Source organism: Syngnathoides biaculeatus, chromosome 20 (genome assembly GCF_019802595.1).
Source record: "Syngnathoides biaculeatus isolate LvHL_M chromosome 20, ASM1980259v1, whole genome shotgun sequence".
NCBI classification, from domain to species: domain Eukaryota; kingdom Metazoa; phylum Chordata; class Actinopteri; order Syngnathiformes; family Syngnathidae; genus Syngnathoides; species Syngnathoides biaculeatus.
The window spans coordinates 9,635,297-9,663,276 of NC_084659.1; the positions used below are offsets into that span (position 1 = coordinate 9,635,297).

A 27,980-nucleotide genomic window follows, 5' to 3' on the forward strand; every position below is an offset into this window, starting at 1 on the left:
TTCATGTTGCGTGCAGCGTCTCGAGAGATTTGCTGAAGACGTGGAAATGGCGCACAAGCGCCACATGCTGCGCCCGTGCATACAAAGCAGCATATTCATCTTTGGAGGTCAGCGCTTGTCGAGATGTTATGTAACTAGATTTATGGTAAAACCGCGTGGTGGCATGCGACCTGGATTCCCTAATTATGCCACGCGCTCGGACTCCCCCTTAATGTGTCAATTACAAAAGAACTTATAGTCAGTCCCATGCAGAGGTGGATAACATATTTAATGCCAAGAGTGACAATATTGGTGAGTTGCATATGCATATTCTCATGAGAAATAGACAAGTGTCATGAGCAAGGCTGGACCACGGCCAAGGGTGGCCTGGGCTGGCCTCCGCTCTGAGCGGTTTCATCCCTGACACCTGTCGCCGGTCACAGCTGTCACATGAGGCACTGTGATTAGTTGGCGCTTGATCAGTAGTTTTTGCCAGTTTGTTGAATATGCTTTCCCGCATCCAGGGTTACTCTGCCACTGCGCCATCATAGCCCAGTCACGCTTTTGGTCATCGGACATTGTTTCTTGTGTTTTGGATCCTGCCTTCTTCGACTGTGTTGTCGTGCACAACTTTCGTTTATAATAAAACCCACTGAACATCATGTCTTCGTCTTGGAGTCCTGCATTTGGGTCCGCTCGTGCACTGTTGGTTCGTGACAGGCAAGACCCATTAGTGGCCTAGGTTCCATGAAGTCTGTAAGGACCAACACTATTTTTCTATTTTTTTTTTTTTTGTTCTATCGTTATGAAGGCCACGGGTCTCATTATTTTTGGCAGTCGGGCACGTAACTAACCGACGACGCAGTTCCAAGGCATTTCCATCAATGGGCATATGGAGCACGTGAAGCAGCCAAGAGTTTGAGAATATAGGTCATATTTAATATGTGGACTGTTGTCATCTGGAAAGCGCTGCCAGGGCCCCCCTGCTGTGGCAACAGGTGCGGCCGTGCTAGACTCACACGCTGTCCGTGTTGGCAAAATCTGAGGAGATTTTTGGTGGAAGTAATGTTCTAACCTTTGTGGCACCCTATCCCTTTTTCCAATCTCTTTTAGCTGTGCTGCATAGAGGAAAACTTTTATGATTATGTTTTTTTTTTTTTTTTTACTAATTTAATATCATTTAAACACACCCAAAGCTCTGACTGCAGATTATTACCAATGTGCTTTGTCAAGTTCATCCACGAGCTTCCGTCAACTATATCTGGCCTGTGCACCTGCCCTTGCCAGCTCAGCCTGGGTGTCACCTTGCACTCAGGTAACGCGAGAGTCAAGTCGGTACGGCATGTTCTCTGGCAACGTTGACGTCTTGTTCCGGTCACATTTCAAATGGGACTGCTCGAGGAGTTTTGTATTTAAAGATGAATCAGACTCGTTCGAGAATGCAGGTGTGTGTGTGTGTGTGTGTGTGTACAATGAAAGGTTTGTGCCAGTCACACGCAGTTTGCAATTCCTCGAGCAGACTTAATCCATTTACAGATGATCTAACTTTCTCTTTGTCAGGCTGTTTTGGAAATTTTACGAGTCGGTGCTATAAATCATAGCTGGATGCAACCTAGACAAGAGCGCTAATTTCCGAAGGCCTGATAACATCGACTGGTTATGCCAGAACTGTGGCAATGCACGTAAACATTTTATGTAAGCTTTTTATGCCATCGTGATGTTGTCCATGTAATGTAAAATTTCACAAATTAATGGATAAAATGATTTTCCCCTGGGTGTGATTGCGAGTGTGGCTGTTTGTCTCAATGTGCCCTGCGATTGGCTGGCAACCAGTTCAGGGTGTACCCCGCCTCCTGCCCGTTGACAGCTGGGATAGGCTCCAGCACTCCCTGGGACCCTCGTGAGGATAAGCGGCAAAGAAAATGGAAAATGATTTGCCAGAATAGTTATTCACATTTTTATTCTTCAACATAATAAAACAGCACCACGGATACAAAAACATGCCCCTTTGATTGGGTACAATTGCAAATGTGTTAGTTTGTCTTAATTCCACAAAGTGCATGACGCATTGTGGTCAGCACTGGGTCGCTGCTCCTCTGTAGCTCGCAACGGAGCCGCGCTGCATCGTTTTTTATCCTTTGAACAAAACACTTTGCACCGCTAAACCACCGGCAGGAGCTTGGCTCAAATTAGGCAGGGTTTGATTTTAAGACAAAGACGGGTGGGAGGCTTTTACGAGACCTGAGATACTTTGGCGGAGCAGATGTGTGGCTGCAAGATAGAAACCCAATGGGGGGGAGAAATGCAAAAGGGGACGCGGGTGGCAGACATTCATAATGTGAATTAGGAGATTGCACCTATAAATCGGGCCCTTCGGTCGCGATGCTTGCTGACTTTGAAAGGCTTGTGAAAAGGGTTTCCAAGGTTCAAGTAGTACCCCCACCGAGTGTTTCTATGGCAGCAGTTGATGCACAGTGAGGTCAGAGCTTTGATTGTCCTGGCGCAGCCAGATAGAACATGGATGTTTTCTTGTTGTCCCGCCTCGGTATTGCTCACAGGTAGCCTGATCTTGAACCCAGTGTTGGCCAGCAAGAGATTATGAGCTACAGACGGTGTAATGTTTTGTGAAAACCTCCTACAATCATTCTGGTGTGACAGGCCAACAACCCGAAAACAACCATGAAGAATATTCCTACAAATATACAATAAAAGAGGGAACAAACTACTGTCATACAGCAAGGAAAAAAAAAATCTGTGTTATACATATTTATATACAGCCTATATATATATATATATATATATATATATATATATATATAACTAAAACAGTGGATTGCAGAAAAGAAAAAAAAACTTGCAGACAGAGTCAGTGTACAATTAAATAAAGATTATTTACAGAGCATATACAATTGTCCAAAAGGACAAAAAAAAAAGGAATTCACCCCACCCCCCAAAAAATAAACATGGACATAAACACTATTTCATGTGAAATATGTATTTGCTTCAGGTATTTAGATCCTTAAAGGATCCGTAAATGTTGTCCACTTTGGCTGGATGTTCATATTAAAGGCACCAGACAATAAAAGCCAATTCAGGTCCGGAAAGGCACAAGTTAAAATGATCAACCGCAGTGGTGGTTAAAACAAAAAAATGCTGATTTCAGTGAAGGCACCAGTACATTTGTGGACGTTCCCAATTATTTTTACTTATATAAATAAAAAAACAACACAAACAATCAATCATCTATTGACTCAACCTTGATCTGAATGTATCACATTGAACTTGTTTGATCCTTTGCAAATGGCGCAGTATCAAAACGTGTTAGCATTCTCTGCAGTATGACTTGACCTTCATATGGCACCAGGTGAAAATATTTTAATCCTATAACACTCACTGTCATGATTGAGCCCATTTTGTGTACTGCATCTTAAAAAATAACATTTCAGTTGCGAATGGATTATAAAAATAACATGCTTTGTTTTAGTTGAGCAGCCGTACATCAAGTGCCTGAAGCAGATTCGCCGTATTATGTGCAACAACATTTATTCTGAATTCCAATGAACACTTATAGACAAATACGTACTTGTGATTGTAATACTGGAAGAACCTCCAATGCTTCGTGTAGTCAGAAATATAGCTTCAGGCTGGTTGATTGTTTGAAGCTAAAACTTAGCATTACTGATACCGTATGTGCATGCAGACTTTGGCAAGTCTCTTTCCTCGATTGTTCACATTGAAGAGAGCAGCAAAAATGTTACCGACCGGCTGCGAGTGTACACGTGTTAGTCATACGCCACAAAGGGATGCGAAGAAGTGCTCGGTGTTCTTCCGGGAGGGCCGCAGACTCTGACCCATAGATGTCACATTCAAGTGCGCAGAAGCAGGCTCGCCTGCGCTGCCTTGCAAAAGGCCCTAAAGGCAGTGACAACTGCGTGTTTGTTCAGCCTCTTTGTGGCTCAGACGCAGCAGGGACGATGATGCTTTCGAGCCTCTGCTTGCCTCTCGCACTTCCAGAACTTTTTTTTTTTTTGCAGAAAATAGAGCGTACGTCATCTGAGAAGTCTGAAGAACAATCTTGATATGTCCAGCTATTTTGTTGACTGTATGCTGAACATCTGGGCGTCCCTCCAGATGTTGCTCCGGGGAGGTCGCATGTGGTGGGAGCAGGGGAGGGGTGGGGGTTCTTAGTGCCCGCCGCTGGAACCTGGCGGATTGTGGATCCAGTCGAGAACGATGAGCGACAGGCTGCCAATCATGAAGACCATTCCCACGACCAGGAAGACGGCCGCCTGCGGAGCGAGTGGAGAACAAAATAATATGAAACGCGTTCGGATGAGCGAGGGCGCACCGCAGGGTTCTGGTGAAGTTTCTGTCGAGTCACATACCACCGCCTGCGGGTGTATACTAGGGAAAGCTGATATGTTGAGAAAGTGCTGACAGAGCTTATGTGTGGACTTACCCCGATCTTCTGAGGGGAGCGAAGTGGCACGGTCTTCACCAGGCGGAGGTAGAAGGCGGCAGGGAGGATAAAGATGAGCATGGTGGCTGCCGAGGAACCTGATTTAGGAAAAAAAAGCACAGTTGTAATGAAGTGAGGCCATGTCATTTAAAGTTGAGCAGAGGTTATGAGTTTAATAATTCCACAATTGTCAGGAGTACCGTTTGATTGCATATCATTCTTACACACAGTTGCACGATATAATACATAGACGAGGAATTTACACACAAAAGCTGTCAAGCGCCAAAATAAAAGTTACACCTTGCAGACATCAGCTGGTGGTGCGTTTCCTCACTGTGCAAAACCAAAACAACTATCACGTAAAATTGACTGGAAATAAAGGTTACATAGCAGAAACTGCCAAGCGCCATCGAAGGCTACTAGTGCACTCCTTTGGTATTTTCATGCAGAATGTTCGCAGATTAAGAGGAAGACATGGCTAATGTTTAATGTTGTGGTGTTAAAGTGTCAAGCGTCTTCAAACCAAGTGGTCACGATTTTCTCACGCAATCGCGCAGCTGACATGACCTGAAACTTTAAGCTTGTACACTTCTTTTTTTTTTTTTTTTTTTAACTGAACTTAAACAACCCCTGACCCGAAGCCACTAATCAGACCTCTGCAGCCAATTTTCACATGGTCGGATGTCGGATTCTGGCATGTGCGTTTCTTTCTTTTTTTAAAAAAATAATGATCCACTTACCAATGAAGCCAAAAATGTCTCGAATGGTCGGGACAAAGATGACTAGCATGTTGTTGAAGAACAAGATGCAGGCGGCGATGAGCATGTGGCGAGGCCAGCTGAAACTTCGGCCGCTGAACAGCAAGGTAGTGATGGAGGAACGGATCTGGACAAAAACAAAACAATCTAATCTTAACCATGGTCGATTTTTACCTCTTTATTTCCACATTTTTTTATTTTACATAGCGTTGTGATACGTTTGAAAAAAGTGACTGTTCCCACGACTGCCATATTGTACGACACTTCTGTAGACAGCAAAGTAGCTGAGACCGGAGCACCCAGCGGTTCTGTGGTTGGAGGAAACGTGCCCTCATCGGCCATCACTTCCTGACAAAATTACAGAGAAGCACCACAGACATGCGCACAAACGAGTTCCCCCTCCGTCTGATCCAAAGGCATCACAAAGGCCTCATTTAAGAATGTGGGTGTATAATATGTGGCATGCGAGTAGTCAAACTTTTTGCGGCGTTCCACCGGCTTTGTTGTTGTTGTGACGTACACCAATTGACTTTCACACGGATGTCTTTCAACTCATTCTCAAGGTGTTGACCAAAATTCCACGTGAAAAAGTGCTTTAAAAAAACTGTTGCCGTGTACACAATCATTGAATACGTTTGTTTTAACTGATTTCTCGCTGTCTGTTTAGTTGCATAAGTTGTATTTGAGGCGAATTCATTTTTTTTTTTTTTTTTTAATACATTGACAATAATTGAGCAGCTGACCTCATTTCACAGAAGTTTAGTCAATTCAACTGTAACGACAATAAAGGATTCTGTTCGGAACTGCTGTGAAAACAGGTGTGGATGGTTTGTGACAAATAAAAGCACCTGTTATTTAGGCGTACAATTTATCAGGATTTTCCCTGACAGGATAAGAAATAGAAACAGAAGCGGGCCTGAGCTTTCTTGAGCCCACACTATCTGTCAGTAGCAACAACCGTCCCAACCGTGCCCCATTCCCACACTTGGCATCGCCTGAAGTCTGTTAAATGCCGCGTGTACGTTAGCGTCAAGGAAAAATACGTGCATGTGCGTTAAAAAGAAACAGCGAGCGCCCGCAGATCCCCGCTAAGACGCCTGGCGCTGCTTGAGCCACGGGCACTCCGTTCAAGCCTCTAGTGGGTGAAAGGTCGCCACTATCCGATGTAACCTCCCGTCAAGCTGGCTACGCGAGGAGAGGTTCACAGAAACGGTGCCCAGTCAGAAAGGCGAAGGGATTATGGCGCGCTGAGCAAGGGAGCCGTGAGGTTGCATCAGCCAAGCGGTGAGAGGAAGGCGGCCACTAGTGCAAGAAAGGAGGGGGGGAGGTGCGTCACTTGCATTTGACAGTTGATTGTTTATTTTTACAACAGGCCTTACTTCCTGACTTTTTTTTTTTTACTCTTCAGCTACACAAGGCGCGAGGACAATGTATGCTTGTACATAGTCTACGACGGAAGATTTACTCTTAATTAACGTGCTCAAGTACAGCAAAAAAAAAATTAAAAAAAAAAAAAATCCAGTGTAAACCAGGTGACCTCCATTGTGATGAGGTTGTCTGGGAAAACAGCCAAATTCAGTGCTGAAAAGAAGTCATCATGAAGAGTTATCTGCACTACTGACAATAATTTAACGGCATCCCCCTTAAAACTCTCTAACGGCGTCCCGCCTTTCCCTCGCTCCCACCGGCCGTTGCATAATTAGGCTCGGAAAACTCGAACCGGGACGGGGCATTTCTCCCCGAGGCTCCAAACTATTCGGCACCCAACTGTTACCTAGTGCGAAACCTTTGGAGTACACCGAGTGATATTTGTACGCTTTTGACTCCTGCTGTTTACCTGTCAACCCCCCCCCCCCCCCGCCTTCTTCCAAAGGCGCACACACATCCACACGGTGAGAATGTGGATGAACTGGTAAGAAAGCCACAATGAACCAGTCACAACTTGACCCAGCGGGCGTGTAGATTCTGCAGCGGATTATTCCTTAAGTATTTTTAACAACCTCACTGTTACTTACATATTTGTAAACATGCACACCTGCGTTACAATCTAGAGACAAAAAGCAGCAAGTAGTACAAGTACCGGTTGCATTGGTTATTTATAGGCCATTTTTCATTTCTGCCGAAATGAAACAAAACATTGCACAGATGCCCACAAATTCCCCTTTCCTGTAAAAAGAAATAATCTATGAAACGCAACAAGTGAAGCGCGGCAGCCCAACTGGTGCATTTTCACTTCATCATTTGCACAAAATCTCAAACAGCAGCTTTGTCCCAAATGCAATGCTCTCGTGGGGCTCTAGTGGCCATTTTATATGCTGCAACCAAATTTTTTTTATCAACTTCTAGAAATAAACACAAGTTAAATCTGTTTTTTATAAACTTCTTTTTCATAACAATGAACGCCGCGCATGTTTCTTGGTCTTGATGTTTCAGAAAGATTGTGGAAAATGACTTAACATTAGTCTCAAAGGCCTTGCAACATGAATTTATACATTTGTTTCGAAATGCTTTATACATGTTTAAAGTAATTGCCAAAAATGTGCAGGGACTGAGGACACAGTTGTGGAGTCAGTGGTTAAAAAGTTGTCTAGGTATCACAGTTTATCGCCATTTTTGTTTTGCAGCTTTTTTTTTTTTGGGCTGTGGTTAAAATGGTGTCAATTGACTCACTTTGGCGGTGCCTAACCACCGAAAATGCTCTTGGATAGTTAGCTGGCGTGGCTGTTTTATAGCGCCTCGTTGTTCGGCTGTGAGTTTGCGCACGTCATGCAGAAAAAGATGGACGAGCGAGGGGGGGTGGCCGGGATTGACTTGATAGGCAGCTTCGGGCTGGCGTATCTCCTTTAGAGCGCCTCGTTGCCATGGCGTGGAAACTCCCCATGACGACCCTGTTGGATACACTCTGGCTGACAGAGGATTTCATCAAATGCAAAAGATATTTATTTCCACTTTTAAGACTACAATTGTTTAGAATGACTAATCGCTGGACTAATGTTTTATTTCACCTCAGCAAGAGAAAGTTAAAAATCGCAGGTACGTTCTTGGTGTATGCGTAAATGACCAGTAAAACTATTTCGAGCCACTGCAATTAGGCACTCCTGACTAAATTGGGACGTGGATTACCTCTAAAAGCTGATGCAAACTTTCATGTGTCTGACATTAGGCAAGTAGTTTGTTCCATCTTAATACTCGAGAAACGCTAATAGGTGATTTTTATTTGTAGTTGGAACAGGGGGCCTTGAAGCTAAGACGCCAAAGTAGTGCAAACGTGTATTTACCGTAAACTGATGTTTAGGACATTCAGGTGACTATTATTCAAGACTTAAAAGCCTGAGAATTGGGACGTCTGCCTCCATGTAAAGCCCCTTTGTAATGCGCGGAATCTTGGCAAAGCCCTGCGTGATCCAGCCTCCGTTTTGCTTCTTTCCTCACGTGACGGCTCACAAACGTACACACGTTCGTTGTAGCGTCTAACACAGGTACACGCACATTCTCACGCTCTCTCATATATATACGACTTCTCGACGGGGTCCGAGGACCGACGACCGCAGACAAAACTAATGTTAATCTCTCGCTGAAGGTCGGGGAGGACTCAAGGTGAGATACTCAAATGTCAGGTGGAAACTTGGCAGAGGGACCGCAACCACTTTCCGTCTGACGTCTCACCTGAAGCCGAGGTTGTCACTGAGAGTGCAGCGGAACATATTACAGGCATGGCAACGAGCAACAAACGCGCATTATTAATAATGAATTTGGAAAAGGCTAATCGATGCAGCTCTATGGAAGCCTCGTGTAGTTCTACTCTAAGACGCAATGAGCTGGCCTCACCCATAAACGCAACACCCTCTGCTATATGTGATATATATATATATATATATATATATATATATATATATATATATATGGTCATTACTCCCCTCTCATCACAAATTCACCTATTCCCTTATTTTTGTGCTTTTTGTGTCACACACTAATAAAGAAAAAGACTGCATCAAAGCCCTGGCTAGAAGCAAAGTTGCAACTGGTGTCAAGGAAGTAATGTTGACATGGTACATTTGAGCTGAGAGACTGAAGGCGTTTTGACACTGCAGTTAGCGAGTAACAGCAATGACGAAATCAAATCTGATTAAATAAAATCATCCGCAAACCATCCATCCATCCATTTTCTTTACCGCTTATCCTTACATGGGTTGTGGGGAGTGCTGGAGCCTATCCCAGCTGTCAACGGGCAGGAGGCGGGGTACACCCTGAAGTGGTTGCCAGCCAATCGTAGGGCTATCCGCAATCTGTTTTGTGGTATATTTACAATTTGAAGCCTCATTTTAGGCAACAGCGAGTACCTGCAGCAGGACCTGGTCTATATCCTGGTTTACAATTCAGACTTTGGATGGCATTTTTGTTTGGTTGGTGGGCTCTCCGATTTTTAGAATGTAAACATTTTTCTAATGTGAAAATATTGGCAAAAGTACTGTCGATCATGTGCCTTAGCGCAACAACGGTTAGGAAAGTGATCAGTACCCCCCCCCCCCTCATTTCATTTTACAGTATTTATCATGATAGTGCTGTATGCACATAGAGCTGCATTGGTTATGCTCATTGGGGTTTCCAATATTCTTGAAATACAATGCGATCCAAATATTACAGACAGTTCTTGATATGATGCATTGTTCCGACACAACCCCCCACCCAACCTGCACTCGCCCTGAAAGTCCTGGTCAAGGAGAGGGATTTTCCACTGCCTGCTCCCATCCAGTAAACTTCCATTGCGGGAGAGGGAGGGGCAGGCTGGGAGGTGGGGGGATATTCCACTCCCTCCCCCTCTCTCGGACACATTGTCTTCAATTCATGCAAGGAGAGTGTCTCAGAGTGTGAATGTGCTTTATGTGATGACGTGTACGCGTCAGCGATCGGTCACAAGGCGAACATGTAAACACGAACGTAGTGTGTGTCTCATTTAATCCGTGCGGAAAACAGCAGACGCGTGTTGCCAAAACAAAGGCTGCCGCATCGTTCTCCGTTTTATGGCTCGGTAGCGACAAGGCAGCTGCTCCCACCCGCCGGCCGCATCTTGCTTTTCGACCGGTACATCCCAAGACATTTTGCAAAAGACGCCGGCCGGCAAGCCTCAAGTTGCCATTTGACCCGGGCTAAAAGAGGGCATGACACTTTCTCTTCTCGGTCACTAATCTAATTTGCCCACCTCGGGTCATCTAAGGACCAAGCTAAAGTTAGCCCCTGACCGTATTTGGGAAGGAGCTATGTGAATGAATGTGACCCGGGGGGGGGGGTTTCTATGGGTACCCCAATTGCCGGCCTACTCATTACTCAGCATGCAATCAGACACTGAAACTGGGTATGAATACTGATACGGTATTATTAGACTTATGCAGACAATTGCGCCCCCTTCCTGAATGTTGAGGCATTTCAGTGACTATCATACGCGCGTGTGAACTGAACAATGTTTGTTCTGCTTGCGGCAGAACATCGGCGACGTTCCTATTGTAACACCAAAATCACATCCCGATCAGCCAATCAAACTCAAATAGAGGCCAACAACTCCAAATGGTCATAACATTATTCACATACAGATTATTTACTCAACTGCAGTTTACCGGGTAGATATTAGCAGCAGTGTTATTACAGATGGTTGTTTCTGTAATTATTGTTAAACATTTTTATGAAGTGTTTTTCGTAAAGAAGTGCTTGTACTTGGTTTCAATGTAAAAATAAATAAATTGCATGACGCATTATGTTGTCAGATGTCAAAGAAAAAGGGAAATACAGCCACCTAGTGGCAACATCGGAGCTTCGGATCGCACTGGAATGGACCTTTTCCACCTGTCAATCACTCGTACAATAAGAGCCAATCAGATAGCCGCATTGTCTTAACACGCCCCTCTCGCCGTATTGTCCCACAAACAATGCTGGTTGTCAGTAGCCTGCGCTTGGAAAAGTTAATGTTACGAAGAAAATGGTCTTCAGATGCGCTTGAGGAACGTGCAATTCTGATGAAAGCTATCCTGCTAGGTTACTAGTGGCCCCGTTGATTCATATTCCAAAGCCTAAAACACAGTTGACGAAGTGTCTACAATGGATTAAGGCTAGCGGAAGAACGCACATACAACTAAATGTGGACAATATCAACAAACACAAGGCTGTATAAAAGTAAAAAGTACTCACCCTGCTTTACATGTGCTGTACAATTCCACTATTTTATCCTGTTGGATTTCAATATGACGTTTGTGAGGTGTCAAACTTTTTGGCATTGATTGCCAACGTTTCTCTGTAACTCTGACATTGCGTCCTGCCCCGTCCAAAATCTTAATTCCGTGTACAAATCCTTGCGTGAACTAGTTGAGACCTCTCTGTTAGAACTCTCTTGGACAAGTCTGATGCATTTTGCAAAAAAAATAAACCCCAATATTATTTGGAATATGCAATAGAGAATCCACTTCAAACATGTTCTGTTCAATCGCCATTTTGTAAGTTTGTGGGACATGGCGAATTGGGCGGAGCTTAGGATCACCATCGGAAAGGTCCATTATAGCTTTTTTTAATGTTAATGTATTTAAAATATTACTGCATAAAAAAATAGTTCTATCTGTATATTGATATATCTTGCCATCATTTGGGTGTTTATTTGAAGTGAATATTCTGAAATAGAGTAAGAGGTATGAATGTTATTTTCTTTTCAATTATATATTTGAAGGAAACACCAAGTATTGTATTGAATCAACGAGATACTTACAGGGAAGAGCACAATGGGGACGGTCAGCGTGACGGCAGTGAGGACAGCCAAACGCACCAGCAGTAGAAGAGTGTCGAACTTGTAAACCTTGGTGAAAGTGTGAAGCAGCTCCGCCTCCACATTTTCTGTGTTTCGAAACAGAAACAGCCGCTTGTGAGACACACAGCGGAACGCGGCCGAAAAGACAAAACTGGTCATGTTCAGACATGACGCTGGATCTTCGCATGGTTCCATCCTCAAATGCGAGGATCCACAAGAGGCGCGGGGAGAGGCCGATTACTTGGACGGCATTTGGCGGCGCTTTGGGTCAGCGAGGCCGCATTCCGTTATCGGTGCGATTCACACCCGGGCTGCTGAAAATAAACACTCATTTGCTGGCCAAGTGTGTCACGTTAGTATCTGTAGATAATGTTTGACATTCAGGATGTGTCACCGGCCCCGCTGATATCTTTATCTCGGCCTTTGCTTGTTTGACTTGGACAATGCTAATGCAGGATGTAATGTTTGGATGTACTTTCAATGCGAGGAACTGAATTACAGCGCCACTTCCTGTGCAGTACACGAGTCTGCAAGTCCGCGAGTCTACATTAGAAAGTCACAATATCGATTTGTCTTCTTTGCATCCAAAACCTAAGAGTTGGGTCGTCTTACCGTAAAAGGTGAGGTAGCCAAATAGCGCCGACATCATGTACATGATGAGCATAGCCAAGATGGACAAGTTGGAGACGTTCTGCATCTTCTTCCTGCTGCGACTGCAGAAATTACAGAACACATGATTGATCGGTACCGCTCCACCAGTTTTAAAGGTTGACATATTCAGACAGGAAGCGGGTACACTTACTCTTTCAGCTCGCTGTAGATGGGCAGCACCTCCGGGTGGCACACAAAGGCAAAGGCCAGGATGGGAACGGTGTACACCGTCTAGAGCAGATATTGGACAGTTATGGTGGGGTATTTGTCCTGTTTAGTGGTACGAGTAGTCAGCAAAGGAGACGTAGCAACTTCAGTCAAATATTATCTGTCATGAACTTTCATCGTGACTCTTCTCAGGTGTGCAAGATTGGGCCTGACTACTTTTATACAAACAGAGAAGAATTGAAAACATAGTAACTCAGTAAGATGTAGTAAAATTTGTTTTAGCTGCCATAAGTGTTAGTTATAATACTTTAGTTTATTTTGTTATTTATTTATGTGGATTAAAGAGTGAATTAGAGTAAAGGAGAATTTATGTTGAGAGAAAACCTTTCCTTTTGTTAATTCACGTTTATGTCGCGGAACCTAGTTCACCAATGTTGTTGGTGTCAGGACGCTTATTTTGGGCCACTTCCTGTACAAACAGTATATCAGCGGCAAAGATTTGACGGGAGTTAGTTTTTTTTGCAGAGGATAAAATATATACTGGTGACCATTGTTACGTTGTATGCTCCCGGGTGAAGCGAAAGCAAGGGTGGACGACTTTAAATACTTGGTGTCAACAATACAGAGGAATGGAGAGTGTGGTAAGGAAGTGAAGAAACGGGTCCAAGCGGGGTGGAACAGTTGGCGGAAGGTGTCTGGTGTTCTATGTGACAGAAGAGAGTCCAAAGTCTATAAAACTGGTGAGGCCGGTCATGATGTACGGATTAGAGATGGTGGCACTGAAGAAACGGCAGGAAGCAAAACTTGAAGTAGCAGAAATGAACATGATGAGGTTCTCGCTTGGTGTCGAGAGATTGAATAGGATTGGAAATGAGCTCATTAGAGGGACAGCCAAAGTTGGATGTTTTGGAGACAAGGTTTGAGAGAGCAGACTTAGGTGGTTTGGACATGTCCCAGAGACGAGAGAGAGTGAGTATATTGGTAGAAGGGGGCTGAGGATGGAGCTGCCAAGGAAGAGAGAGTGAGAGGAAGACCAAAGAAAAGGTTGATGGATGTTGTGAGGGAGGACATGAGGGCAGTTGGGGTTAGAGAAGAAGATGCACGAGATAGGATTAGATGGAAAAAGATGACGCGCTGTGGCGACCCCTAATCGGGACAAGCTGAAAGGAAAAGAAGAAGATTGTTACGTTGTATGTGTCTGCAAAGTAATGTTGTTTTTATACGTTCAGCTGGGAGTGGCCAATGAATATCTTGAAGCCTCTTTTTAGAAAAATTATTCACTATCTGCCAAACTGCCCAAAATATGTGTTTTTTGGCTAGAAGTGAATTTGTAAATAGCGGACTACGAATAGGCGGATTCAATAGGGATAGGCAATAAGGGAGTTCTGCATTCTTCCGCATGCAGAGTTTATGAAATTGGCATTACGGATCATGTGAGTCACTCTGAAAGGCGGTTTGATTTTCATCCTAGCGAAAATTCTCAGTAGCACACAAAGAACACAAATCCCACATGCATACAAAAGGCATGACGCATCCTTCAAACCACCTTAGCCAAACATTTGAGTTTGCCAAGTGAGGATTGAGATGGACCCCTCCCTTTTGCAACCTAGCTGAGGCCTTTTGCCTCGTTTCGCCTTTGGGAAAAGTCCTGTTGAAATAACATCAATCAAAGTGACCCACCCACAGATTTGAGCCCCCACCGGTCGGTTTTCAGCCGCACCTGTGAGTTGAAAATGAAGTATTTGGGCGTGCACACGTCCTCGTCGTCGTGGTGCGGCTCGAAATGGACGCCGGCGGAGGGGTGAGCGGCGCCGCTGGCCGTGACAGCAGGAGACACGTCCGCTCGGGAGAAGTCCATCTGCGCCGAACGGTTGTGTAATCCATACACGCCCGGCATGTGTGAGGCGTTCATGCTTAGGTTGGCCGGGGGGTGGTCCAGAAACGGAAGAGGGCACGGGAGTTGGGTTTTCTTGTAAATCAACTTGGAAAGGAGAGAAAAATTGGCAGAGCCTAGTTAGGTATAGTTTGGTCACAGACAACCACCGTAGACATCTTTTATGTGTCGGATGAATTTTGACTGGAGTTGTTGCTATGCCTCAAAGGTTGCACTGCATAGTAGCAACCACTGGGGGGAGCAATTGAGGCCCAACTTCCTCCACGGCTTCAAAAAGCCTTCGTAGAAATTGTAGAAGAACCATTTCTAAGTTTTCTATTTTTGAATTCCCAAGTAGCCGCGGTCATATTTCTTAGTGTGGTTCAGCTGGCTCATCCGTTTCAGAAAGTTGCTTTTTAAATGCAAACTCATTGAATGTCAAAAGTTATACACAACTGTGTTCAATTGCTAGGGATAGGTGCTATGTATATGTGTGTGTGTGTGTGTGTGTGTGTGTATATATATATATATATATATATATAGAGAGAGAGAGAGAGAGAGAGAGAGAGAGAGAGAGAGAGAGAGAGAGGAGAGAGAGAGAGAGAGAGAGAGGAGAGGAGAGAGAGAGAGAGAAGAGAGAGAGAGAGAGAGAGAGAGAGAGATTAAATATCTCAAGCTTATATCTCAATGTTCTAAATCCTAGCTCATGTTTTTTTATTTCTTGCAAAAATAAACTTACAACTCCCAGGAAGAACACCATGCAGGAAAGAGAAAAACCACTTGTGTAGCCCAGATAACCTGCAATGAAAATAAAATTTATTCGTAGACTTACAGTTATGGATAAGAAAGGCAACATAGATACCGATGCTATTTTCACTTTTCCTATAAACAGCTGGAAATTCGTATAAACGTTTTATTCCGGGTATATGGGTCGCAGATGTAGGTCAAATATCCAAAAATAAATGCGTACAAGACGTGAGAGAGTCAGTTTGCAAGGGTGTTCATTGAAAAGTCTGTCCGCCGTGCCAGCACATGCGTATCTTGAGCGGCCTTAATTTCGCAGCCAGTTTTGCAAGAGCGCGGCCGCTCGAAAACGGAACCGCAATCATAAAAACTCCATGTGAGTAATTGAGCCGACTGAAGGCCTTCATGATACTTTGCCTTAAGTCGTCGCTGCCAAAGCCGACTGAGAAGGGGTGTTAAATGACTTTTGGCTGACTACAGACAGCTGTGAGGATGTGACATGGATCTCTGAGAAGTCTCCGGCAATCACTTACAGCTTGTAAAGCAGACAAAGATTGACTCTCACCGCCCAGAACACCCGTGAAATATATTTGATGCTCGACAGTCCGCGTACTTACCCAAGTTTTTCAGCAGCGACAAGGGGAAAATAATTCCAATGGTCACAAATATCACCAGGTAGTTTCCATTCAGGTACCATTCACTGCGGTGCGGAGTAAAAAAAAAGCGTTACTATCTGAAGCTATTCCAGCCGTACTTGCCAAATAATAACACTTACTCACCCGGAACTTTCTTCCAAACCCATGAATGCCCGAATCACTTCCGGCAGTTCATATTTCACAATGAAGAGGTAGCTAGACATGGCTGCAAAAGTGAGGCAAGGTTTGAAATTCAGCCCCCCCAAAAAGTTGCAGAATTTTGTATTATCTTAATTCTCTTCATATGCTCCAAACCTGCACCTTACCTCCGATGTTTTGCATTATAATGGATCCGAACGCTGCGATCTTTCCGGGCCAGCCAAAAGCCCTTTCACCCAGTTTTTCATAGATGAGGGATCCTGCGAAATCGTTAGCCGACATTGAGCCACTAAAAACCTCATAAATATGACAACGGGGCAAGCATAAGAAAAGATGAATGGAAGGAGTCAATCCCTTGTCGTGAAGGTAAAAACTGAATACTAACCTCCTTCTTTAGCAGTCATAAGGAGCAGATGCACAGAGTACAAGGAGAGGACGGCAACAGCAATGAGTAGGAGTCTAGAAGCAAGGAAGAAAAGGAAAAAGGGCAGCATTAACGTTTTGCGCTGAGTCAGCAAGAATCTGTCATTCTATTTATGCAATATGTATTCTATTCCAATGTTATTACATTAGCGTCACGGTCAGTTCATGCACTGGCCACTTTGAGAGTAGGTGAGCTGTGTGAATGCTGATTGTCATTTGAGTGAAAACGACTGATTTGTTGACTTTCCTCCGTTCTAATGCAATTGCGTGCTGACGGTCTGCGTCGATACTCACGTAAACAGTATAATGCCCGTGTTGGCCATGGCGTAGGACAGGCCCAGGATCCCGCTGCCCATGATGGCATTGCTCAAGTTGAATACTGACATTCCAAAAGACGTGTGGCCTGGGTGCTGCTCAGATTTTTGGGGAAAAAGACGAAAAAAAGAAAGGAAAAAAAAAGGGGGGGGCACATGAAATTGATGAGTACTTCTTTGAATGTAGCTTGTGTCGTCTACAGTATTATTAGTTCTGAATATGCTATGAACATAGGTAACATATGGCTGCAGCCCACTGAAAATGATCATATATTCATCCGTGTTCTTACATATTCTTCAGTGTACTCTTCATATTTGTTCTTCTTCATCATGCCGTTGGTCAGGAACTTGCGGATCTCTCTGTCTTCCATGTCATCCAGGAACTGACTGCGAAGGCGCAAAATGAACATAGAGCGATTAGAAAACTGTCTCCAAATATATATCTGCGGAGGTTTTGTAGAACATCTGCATTGCGGCGCAAACCTGTTGATGGTGGCTAATTCGGAATCGATGGTCTCAGTGAAACGGTCGTCCAAACTGTCCGTGCTGTAGTCGTCAGGCTCCGTGGCGACTTTCCGGAGCTCCATCCGATCCGCGACTCCCGGCATACTTGTTCACGACCGAACGAGTTTTCGAATGCTCACTTTTGCTTCTTCAACCTCTGCCGGGGGTGTGATTTTACACCTTAGCTTGTGTGATTCTAAAAAGGCAACAAAATAGATGTTAGAGCTGCTTAAACGACACGTTTTATAAATTTATTTTTGACTCGAACGCGTTCCCAACTGCATTTAAGTCTGGGTAATTTCCTGGAACAGTTTGTTCTGTTACCTCAGTGCGGAAACAGTTAGCTGGGCACAACACGGGCGCCTCTTGTACACTGCACGTTATTACCAATTCTAATTAGAGTTCCATAAGTGCCAAAAACTCCATATCGTTTCATCTTTGGGGATATGGATATGTGAAACATGTCAAATGTGACATACTGTACACCACAATTGCTTGTCTCCGTAAAGTCAACAAATGCTGTAATTAGGCAAAGGATGCAAAGAGTTCTTCAGCAATTATAAGGCCCCCCCCCCCCAATTCACATCGGAGGCCTCACCAACACACGGGGGAGGAGACACGCCTCACATTTTCCAGTGTAACATCATTATTACGTAATGTAATGTCGAGATTCAGTGTCACTGAAATTGCTGCGTCACATTCTCACAAAGAGCTCTCAGACAGGAGCTAGAATGGGCCTCTGTAAAGTGGTTCTGAACCTGGATCAGCACCAAATTCTACACCATGCCTGATAACTATAGCTTCTTGTGTATTAATAATTGAAACGCACCTATTAAAGTAATGTGCAGTTTTATCAGGAGGGGGGGGTCCTTTTTTGGCACTTCCCCAGAGTATGTGCAGCAGTTAGTTGCGTAATGCTTCTTACAGATAAAAAGCAATTTAAAAGAACAGTTTGATTTTTTTTTTTTTGCGAGATGTATCAAGCGTTATCTATCATTAGCTAATACCAATCAATAGCAAGGTTCATTCAAGAGAGTTTTGAGTTTGAGTAAATATGACATTCAGCTGTAAAAACAGTGGAAGTGCCACCTAGAGGCCAAAAGTGGTTTTGTGATTTGTAGAGGTTGAATTATAGACAGTTTTCGACCACGTGGACTACATCCAGGGCACCTGGCCACGTTGGATGGGTTCACTCTATTGACGCGCTGTTCACTCTCTGGGTTTTGCATACAGACGGAGTTACACAAATGTTTGTACGAGTGTTAAAAGTGACGCATGATGGCTAAAAAGACTTGGAAAGTTATCGGTGCTTTCAAGAAACCGTGACGACAAGCAGTGTGCTTTGATCGACACTATCAATATCAACCCATATGCCTTGGAGAAACACAAACGGAGCACACAAACGTGGGCGTCGGTAATCTATCCAGACGTCGTCAACTATCTCCTCTTCTCGACAAGCGCTTATGCCGTGGATCAACTAAAGTATGACAAAGGTCTGGAGGCCTACAACCAATTCATCAATGGCTGGCTTCGTCATGGGGCCTTATCTATATTATAAGCAACCTGTGTCTCCACACTGCTAAGGTTAGTGTACCGCACAATGCAATTTCAATATGTACCGCGTGATTACAGTCAGCGTTGTTTTAAATTATGTTGATTATACCACTGAAAGAAGTGTAGATTTTTGTTTTTGTTACCGAGAGGGAGAGAGAGAGAGAGAGGTTCGACCGGGATGAATCCCAAGTGGAGCCCACACTTTTTTCTCTACTTCCACGGCTACATTTTTAACTCAACTCACTAAACATCTCGCGGTGCGGTAACTCGTTTTTGCAAACTTGTTATAATAAAACAGAAAATACAGATTTTGGAGACGTGCATTACATTCACACACAAGTATTATGTAGGCCCTTGGCCCTAAAGAATACTTCTCCTTCACAGAACTTTGTTATTGCTCAGTAGGTGTGAAATTCGTAAAGGTATCCAATACTTACCAAGAACAAAATGCTCCGAGCAAACGCTGACAGGGAATGACTTTGCTGCTAGATCGACTCTGCTAATACGTGACAGCCACAGTTGTCGCCGTTTGGTTGCTCACTGCTCCGTTTTCTCGCACCGGTTCTTGATCACAGCTGCCAGTTGAAAGAAAGATGCTTTACAACCCCCACTTTCATTTGAGCAACCGATAACATAGCAGTGCGCCCCATTCATGTGCCTTTCTGAAATGATTCCTGCTCGGTGACGGTTTGTTTATGCGAAATCACCAAACCAAAATGGCGCCCGCGTTCTAAATCGGAAGGTGTGTGACGTCAGTCGAAAACAGTCTATTGAGTCACTTTGGAAGCGATGGAAGGACAGTATTTTTGTATGGGAGGTGCTCTTGTCAGCCTCCTCCATTTTTGTCGTGAAAAAGTGCTTTTTATCTTTGAGGCGCAGGTAGACTACTGAATCTTGACCGAAGTCTTAGTCCACCTGCGTTGTGACGTGTCCGCTCAGTGGTTGCTTTGTTTCTCAAGAAACCTCCTTGTTTGTGAACAACTCCTCATGGAAACCTTCCATGCCGTGACGTTGCGGAACAAAAGGAATGCAACAGGCTGCATTACGTCAAAGATCATCAACTCGGAAGGGGGAGGAGGGGATCAAGGCCCCGAATACTCGTTTAGTGACTCTGTGTAGTAATAGAATCCGCTGAGCAGAAGCATTTTTGCATCACAATAAACACAAACGATGTTTACAGTAAATAGGCTGCCATGAATTGACGTCAAGAAAACAACAACACCTGACTCTCACTGCTGACTTGATTCGACACACGAGTTTCAGCGTGAGATATGCTTTTGTTCTGCTTGTCTACTTGGGAGCCTGATGTGTTGAAGCCATTAGCGATTATGCATGTGTGTTACCGCTAGCAGCCATATCACATCCCTCAAGTCCGCCTGATCTCTCCATTGCGTTGCTTTTTGATGCCAGCATGTTTTTCATTGCCAAAAGGATCAACCTGCCTGACTGGGTTACCCTCACATGGACCTTAATGTCCCCTCGCCAGAAAAGCAAATACGATTTTCGACTTTCTTTCCACATGCGCACCATGTGCTGCCTTGACTGACTAATTGACATACAGCATTTTAATGCATTTTGAGTGGCCACATCTGGAATACATTTTTTAAAAAGGAAAAAAAACATGCACTAGCCACAGAGACGATGTCTAAGATGCCGAGGGAAACCCCAATACTCGTAAATGTGTCCAAGAAACATAAGCTATGATAATACTTTTGAGAAATTTTTCCAACCGAGTTTTCAGCCACTATTTTTATGTTAAATGCCACCAAGGTCACACACTGACCGCATTTGCCGAGACAGGTTTTATATGACTTGTACGGATTAATTAATACTTCGTCACTGGGCAAGTCGGAGCTGCATCGCAACAAATCAAAAAATTAATGAGCCAAATTGATCTTGAGCCATACAAAGCATGACCTTTACACAAATCTGGTACAATAACATTATCACGGCAATGTGTTCCTTTAACGCCGGGAAATGCAATCATTCTTCCTTTGGTTTCATTCCCAGAAGATGCAATTCTGACCCCATTTCTCCTCCTCCGCTTAAGCAAAGTATTGCATCAGCCAACCAACCACTTGAGGTCAAAATTCTTTAAGCAAGACTGCAGAGAAGTGCAGAAAGCGCTGAGCAGCTGTTTCTCAACTGCTCTCCGCAGCCAGAGCATGCATCCAAAAAATAAAGGCATTTGCATACTTTGGAATAAGACTTATAATTTGAGGGAGGGGGAAAAATACTTTTTAAACATAATTTTAAACAAACTCACTTTGTCAGAAGATTCCTGCACCAAATCAACGTTGCGCGCTCCTCTTTTCACGGACGGCCGCAGAGAAGTGAAGGGTCAAGGAGTTGTCGCTATTTTGTCACTCAGGTGAGAAAGGAGGCTTTAAAAAGGGGGGAGGGAGTACCTCAGTCACCCAATCAGGACACGGCTCTCCTTTCGAGCGCACTCATACCACTTCACCCCCCCCCCACCACCACCACCTCCGCTCCGAATACACACGCACACAATCACACAAACTGCTTCTACACAAAAGAAATAACATCATTGTGATATTTTTGGATGATTCTATGCATGGAGCAGTATCACACACTAACGGGCTCTATCATGTCTGCTATTGCTATAATTCAATATTACTTCATCCGGTGATCACAAGACACGTGACCCTTTGCAAGCTTGCTAAGTGATCACAGACACACACACACACACACACACACACACACACACACACACGCACACGCGCGGCTAGTTACACGACTCGATTCGAGGCACGGTAGGTTGTGCTGCCGCTCTGCCAATCAGAACGTAGCGTACGGGGATGTTGCTGTGGCCAAGGTCGTGTCAGGGATGAGGCATTATCTTCTGGCTCCGTCATGTTCAAACAGAGGAAAACACACAGATCCCACTTCAGTCAACTTTGCGAGCCCTCAGCCGGACTTGCGGGTTTCAAGCCTCACGTCCGACCATTAGTCAAACCCTGATTTAGCGCGTGGAAATCGCAAAAAAGTCAAATTCCGCGATCATAAAAGTAGACACAAACTCAAAAAAAAAAAAAAAAATTGTATTTGATCTATTTAGTAACTAGCTTTTGCCATGCCTTGTTTCAGTTTGGCAGCCTCGAAAAAAAAAAAAAAAGGCTACAAAAAACATCAGTAGAAGCCCCGATTGTGCTAAGTGAACAACAAAAAAAAAAAGGCGTGATTAACCTCCTAACACATCCCGTGTGGGAGTACATTACCAAAGAAGTCGTTCATGTGACACGCCGCGGCAATTTGCACCAAAAGTCAGTCCGCCGACATTCCTTAGATAACTTCAACAAATGCTCAGCCAATCATCTGTGACCAGAAAGCTGGAGGAGGGTTTGGGGGATGGACAAGGTGCCGTAAAGTGCAAAAATACCGACTGACAATACAAGCGCCTGGAAATGATTAGTGTGAATTATATAGTGAGCTTTATCCTGCTCTGACTGAAATTAAAACCGAAATCGTGATGTCACCACGTTAAAAAAAAAAAACCAAAACACTCCTACAGGTGAAGATCAGTTTCCTAGCAATAAGGACAGCTTGCTGGTGTTACCACACAATCACCTGTGTTGACGCACCGCTGTTATGAAACGCAATTTTGCTATATATATATTCACACACCACCACGGAATTTATCACCATTGATAAGTTCTGTGTAAACAGGACAAGCAGACAGACTCCTTAAAGGTGACGACTCTGCATCTCCTATATTTCTTTTTTTAACAGAAGCTAACCAGCTGTCTCCTACTGATTGTATACAGTCCTTGCCACCAATAGTATTAGGGTCTTTTTTACTAGAGCAGGGGTGCCCAGACTTTTTTTTACCCCAAGATCTACTTTTCAAGCAGCCAGCTTCTCCCGAGCTACCGACGACGTTTTAAGGTTAATGTTATGTTGCCTCCTACATTTTAAAATGCAGAATTATCTTTTTGTGGACTGTATTGTCTGTGCTTGTCATCCTGGATCAAGGCGGGATTTTAAAATTACACACCATCTCATCCTGCACTTTCGATTTTGGCTTCAGACCAGACCTTTCCCGCTCGGAAAAGAGAAAATCTCGTCCAGTTTAACCACTTTTTCTTTGCCCCTTACTTTTCTGGGGAATTTACTTGGCCCACCTTACGCGATGTGGCTTTTTTCCCCCCCGTCCGTCAACATGAGGCCAAGTGGGGCATGTTTGTGCCATCATCAATAGCAAAGGGTTATTCACCTTCCATTTTTCGTCACTACATCTCCAGCATGACGCACTCCGGTCACTCCTGCACTCATGTAAATAGGAAGGGCCCCCGCAGAACCACATTGATGATTAAAAGCTGGAATTTGAAAGTGCTGAATTAAGCCTAAACGTCTTAACGGGTTGTTAAAGCTGTCAACTGCTGAATTACATGACACGTTTTGCGATCATGATAGAAAATCCACATAAAGGGAACTTGAGTTTGGGAATAATTCTTCGGTAGGCTGTTAAAATCCTTGAGCGCGCTATCGAAGACTCGACAGGGCCTCGAAGAATTTCACAGATCGGAGACGACGTATATTTCAAGCTCCCGTGTTCCGCGATAGTGCTCTTGAGTTACCCGCCGCTGCTATTCTGTGCGACATCACAGCATGAAATGACGTAGACGGGTGAAGACATCGTGAGAGGAGCCTATCGCCAGAAGCAAGAAAAAACTGAAAAAGTGAACTGATGCTCATGCTACTTTGAATCTAAGTGGAGCAGGACTCGATATACAGTGAGGACTTTTTGTTTCAACACATCTGGCTGAGTTATGCAGCTCCCATTTATTTGTGTTGGTCCGTCCGAATTTCCAAGTGCCACGTCTCCTAAAAGGAGCCACCCAAGACAAAAAGCTGAGGCAGCGCTCACGATTTTCACGCGTCCGCCTCGTCTGTCCGTCTTCCCACCCGGGAAGAATCTGTCGTGGCCGTGACGGCTCCCACCTGACTTCTCACGACACTGCAGTGCACTTTTTGTGATGACTCCACATCCATCACGAAGTGCGTGCCAAAACGTCTCACATGGCGAAAGTTGGCCTTTTGTTTGAGGACCTGCTGTGTTGTGTCCTAACCTTGTTTGTGAGCTGTTCCTTTTTCTTATCTCTTTGCATTGATCCGCTAACTTTTGCGTGTCGACAGTGACGTTCTATTTTTCGTTACCGTTTGTAATCCCTTGGAGGCTTGAAGTGAGGAATTGGAGGGCGAGTGGGTTCAGTCCAGGAGATTCTGATAGTCTCTGGATGATTTGTTTGACATCCTACTGTGCAACTTTAGAATTTAGCGCCATAGGCTCCACATTAAAGTTTTTTTTTTTTTTTTTACATGCTTTTCAATGGGATTATCTTAATAACTGCACCCTATATCCTTCTACCTCGCCGATAACTGCCCAGTGTTTGGAGGCTTAATGTGATTGGACGATTTTCAGGGCTCCTTTGTCAACAATTATGTAACGTACGTCCAAGCGTTTGCATCAGTCACATTGTGTATTACTTATGGCGACAGTCTGCTTCATTTTGCCGTGCTGAGACTCAGGCAGCGATTCGGCCCTGTTTTCCTTGGCCCGTCAAGAGGGTTGAAGAATGACGTGAAATGCTTTTTCTATTCATTTTGCTGCGGCGCCTTGTATAAATGCAGAAGCGTAGCGCTGTAAAAGCAAACACAGCTTCTTTTACAGACATTACCTTTGCATAAAGTGCACCAGGTGAAAAGGAACACAGTGAACCTCGTTCAGCATGGGAGACACAATCGGTGAAAATCCGCAATACAGACAACACATATGAAATCTTTTTTATTTTTTTTTATAGTTTTACCCCAACAATAGATGCAGACCTCGGTCTACGACTGAGATCCGTTCCTACAGTAGCGACGTAACTCAAATTTCGACTTAAGTCGGGTTCCACCATTAAAGTCAGAATTTACATCAAAATACTTTGTATAAAAAAAACAAATAAGATGATGTACATAGAATTATTGCTGAGAGGTGGATGAAGAAGAAGGAGGGGAGGCTGTACTTAGCGATTGCGAAGGAACCTGGTCCTCAATCCTCTCCATCTCGACAAGTATCAAAGAACCTTGTTTTGTGGTCATTGTATCCGACGCAGGAACAGAACCCTTCACATGCTCTAAAATACGGGCTTTGTTTTTAATAATTGTCACCACGGACAACCGACTGAAGCCTTGGTAGTGTTGGTGTCTCTCCTTTCTTCCATCTTTTTATGATTTTGAGCTTCGTTTCCATGATAATGGATTTTCTTTTGGCTTCATAAGCATTGCTAAAAGACACAGCTTTCTTCTTTGGGGCAATAATGTCTAAAAAGGAGGGCAAAAAATGCGAAGATACTCCCGGTGCACAAACACGGACAAGCATTAGCCAGACAAAATGGCGGACGGAGATGGCGTTGTAAAGTCGAAATCTCTTAGGTCGAGTCGTCTTAACCCGAGGACTCCCTGTACACTTTAAACACATTCACACAAAACAGAATAGTTAATGATACAAAAGTAGCTTGTCGAATTCATGGCCAACTCTGCGGCTAACGCCACTGTTCGTGTTGGGAAAGCCTAATCAGTTCTTAAACAAAGAGACCATTTTTTAAGACACATTCACCGCCATTGACGGCTTTAGAAGTCAACTATCCATACTGACTGGGAAGGACTGTGACAATATCCCGTATGGTACAACACGACTCCCTCTCGTGCTTAAAGACCAAGCAGCTGTGTGCGCAAACATCCCATCGTGTTTACAAGATCTCAAACAAGACACTGAGCCCCCGTGGTTGACCTGCGACCCCTTACCACCATGGGGCGGGTGATAAGAGGAAAACAAATTTCAACCCACCCCCAGAGCTCTGACGCCATGTCTCGCTAAAAGGAAAAGAGGCCGTCCCTTGGATTGGGTATTCCAACTTGGGTCACCTCTTCAATAAGTGGAAACGGAGACGTGTGAGCTCAGCGCAGGTCTCGGCAAGTTGTGCATTTGTGCCCGGATGAATCGCACCGGCGCCAAGCTGCTGAATTCATTGCTGGCCTGTGACCCCGTCACTTAAAACGAAGACGACTTTTGCCCGAGCAAGTCTTAATTTTGCAGTTATTGAAACTTGCACGTGGTGCATGAAAAGAGAATACAGGTTGACACAATTTTAGTCGGGAACAAAGATAATGAATTCTAAAGCAGTATTGGACGGGAACCAAAGGATGGAGGGCAGAAAATGAGTTTTAAGCAAAGAACAGAAGGATGTAGCAGGTGTGAGTCATGGAAGGATGCAGTTGTAACTGAAGGAAGGAAGAAATGAAAGATGTCAGAAAAGTAGGTTTCACAGAAGGATGGCTGTTTAGGATGCATTAATGGAATAAAAAGTGGACAACTTTGATGAATATAAGACATTTTGCGGGCCAAATGTACATTTTACTCCCTTGCCACTTCCCCGACCGGCCTTCCTAATGTTGCCATGATGATACTTTATGTCCTCACACCTTCCGACCGGCAGTGTGAAGTAACTGCAACAGGTTATTGTTAAAGATGAGCCACGCTTGCGAGTTTTAAGAGGAAATCCAGTACTGTGGTGGTGTTTTTTTTTTTTTTTTTCTTCCTTTAGTTGACACTGGCCCATCAGCGCTCAGATTTTGGACTTCAACATGATTAAAGCTGGTGTGCAGAAACTGTAGCTTATAACAGTTTTGTTCTCGTGGTACACTAGCTTGTCAAAACGAGAACATTTCTACATGCTTTCGTGTTTATAAATATACTGTAGTAGTAAACCAGTGTCAGCTTTTTGCTGGATTGTGTTGCATCCATTAACCTTCATCTTTTAGGTATATTAAAAGACTGCAAATTCAGTTGCATAACTGAAAAGAATATGAACCCAAGGGTCAGGAGGCCTTTTATTACATAATTTCGTCGAGCAGCATCACATCTAATCGATAAGTAAATGCCACAGCGAGATAAATTTTTTTTCCCATTTGCATGTTTCTGCAAAGTCCTTATGATGTTGTAATCTGATTTAAAGTTGATAATCATCACTCTCAAGTACCGATTTATGGTATGATTTTGCGGAATCGTTAATGTAAATCTCGTAAACTTCTCCGTCACATATGTTGTAAATGATATCATAGATGCTGTATGTTAAAAAGTTGTTGAAAATATCATTTCATCCGCCCCCCTCTCCACCACCACATAAATTATTAACTGACGGGGAGCTCCCCGCGAACCTCTTGTGTTGCATCTATACAAGCGTGTTCGGCCTCACGCCATGCGAGCTCCACGGAGGCAGGGCCCTTATTTTTTTTTTTTTTTTTTTTTTGTTCCACAACGCGTGGACGACAGAAAAAAAAAGGAAAAGAGGAAGCTAGGGACGTTGTAGACGTGCAGTAAAACGAGAAGTACTCCACGCACTTTAAAGGGTAAAAGAAGAAACAACGCAAGCCTTGATTTCATTACGAAATAGGAGTGATTATAACATAAATTGCAGGCCCTTTTCGGCGTTTTTACGCGCGACGACACCCTGCTGGAAGCGCCTCTGCTGCGTGCTCGAAGCACGTCGTTAAAATGCAATAATAACGCCAAAGGATTAAAACGGGGAGGATATAATTTCAACGTGCAAATGCAAACGGTTTCATTATCCGATCGTGAAACCTACCCAAACTCGCTTTCCCCAGCCAGTTAAACAAAAAGTTGCACGGCGCCAACGCGAACGATCAATTAAAGATGCGGCGGCGGCTGCTGTATGTGGGATAAAAGTCAATTTAAAGGAGAAAAAAGGGATTGGTATTAGAGTATTAAAGGGCTTACCCAATAAAAGTGAAAGTCAGTTGCACGTAGCAGCAATTGAAGCAAGAGGAGGATTCGGAGTCGTGTGGAGACAAGAAATGGGGACCCTTCCCATATAACAAGCAAGGAGACAGAGTGGAAATTTCCATGTGCCCTGTGATGACGGGAGCTCGTGAAGAACATATAGCCC

General features: G+C 44.0%; 2 protein-coding genes across 8 annotated transcripts in view; one reads left to right on the forward strand and one right to left on the reverse strand.

The window, feature by feature from the left end:
• The window catches only part of LOC133493693 (zinc finger protein 11-like), a 79,285-nt gene that overhangs the window by 11,650 nt on the left and 39,655 nt on the right, over positions 1-27,980 (forward strand). The gene's annotated exons all lie outside the window — the stretch shown is intronic.
• Positions 1,489-27,963, reverse strand: slc38a4 (solute carrier family 38 member 4). 3 transcript variants are annotated; one of them, XM_061807370.1, is made up of 18 exons: positions 27,812-27,958; positions 21,275-21,392; positions 19,446-19,583; positions 17,434-17,650; positions 17,241-17,337; positions 16,931-17,046; positions 16,599-16,672; positions 16,381-16,473; positions 16,199-16,280; positions 16,037-16,119; positions 15,415-15,473; positions 14,523-14,783; positions 12,786-12,865; positions 12,596-12,696; positions 11,945-12,069; positions 5,179-5,323; positions 4,439-4,536; positions 1,489-4,268 (listed from the first exon to the last, which is right to left on the reverse strand). In XM_061807370.1, the coding sequence occupies exons 4-18, from the start codon at positions 17,556-17,558 to the stop codon at positions 4,164-4,166; spliced, it is 1,644 nt and encodes a 547-aa protein (XP_061663354.1). In that variant the 5' UTR covers positions 17,559-17,650; positions 19,446-19,583; positions 21,275-21,392; positions 27,812-27,958; the 3' UTR covers positions 1,489-4,163. The 3 variants fall into 3 exon arrangements, with proteins under 3 accessions (XP_061663354.1, XP_061663353.1, XP_061663355.1); XM_061807369.1 differs by lacking the exon at positions 21,275-21,392 and having other exon boundaries at positions 27,812-27,963; XM_061807371.1 differs by lacking the exons at positions 19,446-19,583; positions 21,275-21,392 and having other exon boundaries at positions 27,812-27,957.

What these genes read in the sequence shown, in the direction of transcription:
- slc38a4 (XM_061807369.1), bottom strand. Translation starts at nt 17,558, where the DNA reads ATGCCGGGAGTCGCGGATCGGATGGAGCTCCGGAAAGTCGCCACGGAG. An exon ending in GGTTTGGAAGAAAGTTCCGG is followed by an intron (nt 16,120 to 16,198) that starts GTGAGTAAGTGT and finishes TCCGCACCGCAG; the next exon opens with TGAATGGTACCTGAATGGAA. An exon ending in AGACATTTTTGGCTTCATTG is followed by an intron (nt 4,537 to 5,178) that starts GTAAGTGGATCA and finishes TTCCTAAATCAG; the next exon opens with GTTCCTCGGCAGCCACCATG.